This window comes from Mastigoproctus giganteus, chromosome 2, assembly GCF_048544385.1.
Source record: "Mastigoproctus giganteus isolate SK-2022 chromosome 2, ASM4854438v1, whole genome shotgun sequence".
In the NCBI taxonomy this organism is placed as follows: Eukaryota; Metazoa; Arthropoda; class Arachnida; order Uropygi; family Thelyphonidae; genus Mastigoproctus; species Mastigoproctus giganteus.
The window spans coordinates 8,131,862-8,137,041 of NC_143576.1; the positions used below are offsets into that span (position 1 = coordinate 8,131,862).

The following is a 5,180-nucleotide window of genomic DNA, read 5'->3' on the forward strand; positions in this document are numbered from 1 at the left end:
ATTTTTGAAATCGAGAAATTTGTTACAGTATGGTCAAGTTATTCATTAATGTAATTGTGAGAAATGAATTCCAGAAACATGCTTCGAATTGTAGAAGGGAAATGCTAACGAACTGTGAGTATTCTCTTGATTTAAATCACGGGTGATCTGTTAGCCTTCCGATGGTAAATAACACTTGTCAGAAGCGAACTTATTCAGTTCAAAGATTATGAATGTAGACTGTTATTTGGCTGCACTTGTGTACCACTGTAGTGTATTAAGTACCCTACATTTCATCTCTGTTTTGTGTTTTTTAAAAGCGTCGAGATGAGTGCATCCTGTTTATCAGAGGTTCCTCACAGATGCGTGACACTTCGCCCCAGTACAGTTGCGAAAAGAAAAGTAACAAGTTTACCAAATTTGAGAAAAAAAAAACGACCATGTAACTTGGGTTTTGAGAAATGCCATAAAGATACTGAACAACAGAAAACCCTTAGTGATGGAAGTAATATACTAAGATTAGAAACTACTGAAGTGGAAAATAGGCTGATTAAGAATAATAAGTCTGAAATGGCTTCTTGCGATTTGTTTACTTTATCAAAGACAGTGAAAAGAGACAAGGCAGATCACACCCTTGCAAGAAATTCAAAAAGAAAAGCGCAGGGTTTGTCTTATATTAAGGATTGTACTACATTTACAAAGCTTGCACCAATTTTTAACAAAAGATTAAAAGTGAGTGAATTTCAAAATAGCTTTGTTACTAATAAACAAAAACAGTTCAGAGCAGTTTCAAGCAAATGTTTGAAATCCAGAGAGAGCCACATCAGTAGTCAGATACCCTTTTCTAGAAAAATACAAAAAAATGCAATTAAATTAGCACCAATCTTCCTAACTAAAACACAGTTTCCAGTTTGTAAAAGCCAGATATCAGTACAAAAATTGCCAGGGACAAAAATATCAAATAGTCTAATAGAAATTGATATTGAGAAAAATATATTAGAAGCCGTGGGAGATTCATGCAATAAGCCACCATCTTTAAAAACTACCAATAGTAGAGAAACAGAGTTTACAGATGTTGTCAGTAATAGTAAATCAAAAACATGCCCTAAACTGTTACCTGTTGAAAGGACTGATGATGAAGAATTATCAAGAATAAAATATATGAAACTTGATAACTTTCCAGAAGTTAGCCATGTGCAGCAAATTCCAAAATATGGCTCTTTATCAACTTGTACCAGTTTTAATTTTCATTTAAAAATAAAAGAAAAGGATGTTGATATTACTCCAAAGTACAGTTTGTGGGATGGATACATAGGTCTAAATGCAATGGAACAGCAGGACTCTGACAAAACATCAGTCTCCACACATTTTAGTGAAACATCTCAGCATAAGTTAGCACCTGAAAGAGCAGAAGATCAATTATTTGCAGCTTCTACGGAGTCCATGGATGGCATTAATGATAAACCTAACCATATGTTAAGGAAGAATCGGCTCAGGGAAAGAAATAGAAATAATCAAGCATTACAGAACAATGAGATTCCTTCTTGTACTGCAGAAGGGCAGGGAATTATGTGGACAGAAAAATATGCACCATTAAAATCAGCTGATATAGTAGGAAATGATGAAGCACTTAATTTGGTTCATAATTGGTTATTGAGGTGGAAAACAAAGTATTCTGAGAAAAAACTTTCTCAGAACTTGGATGATAGCAAAAAGGATTACAATTTGGAGAATTGGTTTGAAACTTCTGATGATGATGATGATGATAGCCTGACTAACTGTATGTTAATTACTGGCCCACCTGGATGTGGTAAGACAAGTATAGTATATGGTCTTGCGCATGAACTCGGATATCAGGTTTTAGAAGTAAATGCATCATCTGATCGTAATGGCAGGCGACTTGCTTCTCGATTACATGAAGCTACACAGTCACATCATGTAGAAAAAGCATCAGTTGCTAGTCTCTTTAATGTACAACATGAGAATGAACGCAAACCCATTTTCTCAAAATTAGGTGAAAAGAAACTGTTGAAAATTTCTAGGCCAAAAAAAGCTGTTTCAAAAAAGTCAACTATTTCAGACTTTTTTAAAGTTGATTCAACGCAAAGAAAAGTGCAAAGTATATCTAATGCATGCAAGAAAGAATTTGTGAATCTCAAAAACAAACAGAGAACTTGTACTTCAATGAACACAATTATCATTAAGCCAGTTGGAAATGTACAAATGCTGCCCAAATGTACAAAGACAAATGTTTCAAAATTAGATACTGTTTGCGATAAAAATAAACAAAAGAATAATGTTAAAGTAGTAAATAATGGTAAACCACATAATTTAGGAAAAGGGCTGAAGTTTTCAAGCCATACATTAATACTTTTTGATGATGTGGAAGTTGTATTTGAAGAGGATGAGGGATTCTGGAGTACAGTGAATGGTTTCATCCGGATAACTAAGAAACCAATTATTTTAACAGCTAGTCGAAATATTCCACTTGTTGTCGAAAATATAAATAACAAATTTGAAATGGTTGTTCTGAATCCTCCGCCTTTCGATGATCTGACACATTATTTCAAGAAAATCTGTGGAAGTGAAAATCTTACTTTCTGCTCTGAAGATATTGCTGATTATATAGAATTCTTAGGTGCAGACATCAGAAAAATCCTGTTATCTTTGCAGTTCTGGGGAATGCTAAAAAAAAATAATAGTCAGAACTCAGTTATTCCCAAAGTGTCTTCTAAAAGATCCAAACGACTGTCAACTAAGGCACACATTTTAGAATCAAACGAAACTTCTTTTGTATATAGTGAGCAGAATTTGTGTGAGACCCATAACATTAAAGCCAGCAATATAAAGTGGGAGTTTGGTTCTAAGTTGCTGTCAGTTTTGCATCAGAATTTGCCATGGGATAATGTGTGTATTGTTACTAAATATCATCACAGCAAACATGATATCATTTATGCCAATCTTCCAAATTTGTTGCCTTTCTCTCTGTATAATCAATTGCTTCGGCCCTCAGTTGAGCTTAATGAAAACAGAGAACGAAATGCTATAAAATCAAATCCTATGGATATTAGTTGGCTTGAAGAAGAAGGATCTTTTGCACAGATGGAAAATACTGTGCAGACTACACCATCAAAAGAATCAGCATCCAGCATTACAAATACCAATGTAGATAGGAAAGAAAGAATTTTATGCTTAAAGAGTATAGAACTGTTAGCAGACTTAATTGACAACATCAGTAGTGCAGACATTTTAAAAGGTGAGATACATACTGGCAACAGAAACTGTTGGTCGTCAGTTCAGTGTGCTAAAAACTGGAATTTTGGACTTCCATCCTGTTCTGAAGAAAGTGGGTCCGTTAGTTTTGTGGACTTAGATATAATTTCTGCTATTGAAACATTTAGTTGTAAACTAGCAAGGGGCAACATTCAGAATGCATTGGATGCATTTAGTGTGGAAACCAGATCATCTCAGAATTTGTTATTACCAACAAGGGACTTATCAGATAGATTACATTTCAACAGAGAAGATTATAGCAGAAGTAGGAAAGAGGATCAGCAGTTGGAATGCCTTCAGGAAGTTTCACGTAGCCTGCCTGCACTACAGTATTTGAATAAATCAGCTATTGTTTTAGATTATCTGAGTGTTTTGCGTCAGATTTGTTGTTCAGAAGCTCACAAGAAATTAGTTAGTCAGAAACGAACACGAAGATTCCTTCATTACTTAAATGCAGTATCTTTGAATGTGAAACCATCAGTTTTGAATCTGCTTGAATGGTGACCAGGTGTATAAAAATAATAGTGAAAAAATGTTATTCTGTATGTTTTTTTATAATTTGGAAAATATCACCAAATAAATCTGCTATTGTATTATAATATCAGAAAATATCACCAAATAAATCTGCTATTGTATGATAATATCAGAAAATTTTGTTACATTGTTCAGAAGCTTACAGACAATGAGTCAAAAAAGCAATCATGAAGATTCATTCATTATTTAAATGTGGTATCCTTAAATGTGAAGCATGCCAGTTTTAAACTCCTAGCGTGATGAACAGGTGTGTAAAAATATAAATGAAAAAATATTTTATTCTGTAGCTTTTTTTTTTGGAATTTGAAAAAATTACTGAATTTTCATATAATCATGATGTGAAACATCAGCTTGGTTTTCTTCATGTAGTCATAGAAGGGTACATTTCAAATGTAGATAATAAGCAATTGATAAATAAAAGACACTTCTCCGCATTAGTTCAGCTGGAATTTAATTTTGGAAAATTTAACTGAGCATTAAAGGTAAAATAATACATTTCAGTATGGCTGCATATCTTCAACCGTGATTAACAATTAGAATGTTTGAATTATTTAAACAAGACGTTGCATTGTAGCTATTCTGCTTGTGCCATAAATGAAAAAGTAATTTATTCTGTACATTTGTTTTTGGCATTTGGAAAATTTGAGAGTTTAGTGTAATCATGGTATAAAAGATAAGATCACATTTGTTCCTGTAATTGTCACAAAAAAGTTCATTTTCTTGAATTATTTTTTAAGGATTTTTTTTTTAAAAATAGGATTAAGTGTAAAGCCATCAGGACAGATGGACATACAACTTGTCCATAGTTCTTGTGTATTTCAGTGATCCCAATGTGAATAGGACTCTGTAATGGGACATCTGTTTGTTAAATAATTTAAACATTCTAGTTTAAATTATACTGAATACATATGCTGAAAAATTAGTTTACTTCTAATGAATAATTAAATTTTCCAAAATAAACTGGTTCATCTAATGTCAAGAAGTATCCTTTTTACCGGTAGTTTAGTTTTTATAATGATAATGTAAATTAGCATGGGTGTCACTTGAGAGTAAATTTGTTAAAAGAAGAATAATAGTTCCACCATAGTTGAAGTCTCCAGAATGAGCATCAGTAGGCAGATCCTTCCATGTAGCAACAGGAGTACTTCTTTTGATCCTGCTTGGTACTGAATTGTGTTTATATTTTTTTAGAATTTCTCATTTTATTGGTCATTGAAAATATTTTTAGTAATGTAACCGTTAGGTTACTTAGTAGTAGGTTCACCAGATGCTTTTGGTGATAATTGCAATGAAAGAACGGGAAAAACTGGAACATTTTCTAAAAAAAACCGGGACAATGGGTGTTTTGTTTTTTAATATTCTGAAATTCAAATTGACATGTTTACAGAAGAATA

General features: G+C 32.8%; 1 protein-coding gene across 1 annotated transcript; it reads left to right on the forward strand.

Annotated features, from left to right (window-relative positions):
* The first annotated feature begins 306 nt into the window (after nucleotides 1–306).
* LOC150089151 (ATPase family AAA domain-containing protein 5-like) lies at nucleotides 307–3,756 on the forward strand. Its single transcript, XM_090389514.1, has one exon. The coding sequence runs from the start codon at nucleotides 307–309 to the stop codon at nucleotides 3,754–3,756; it is 3,450 nt and encodes a 1,149-aa protein (XP_090245640.1).
* Nucleotides 3,757–5,180: the final 1,424 nt, after the last annotated feature.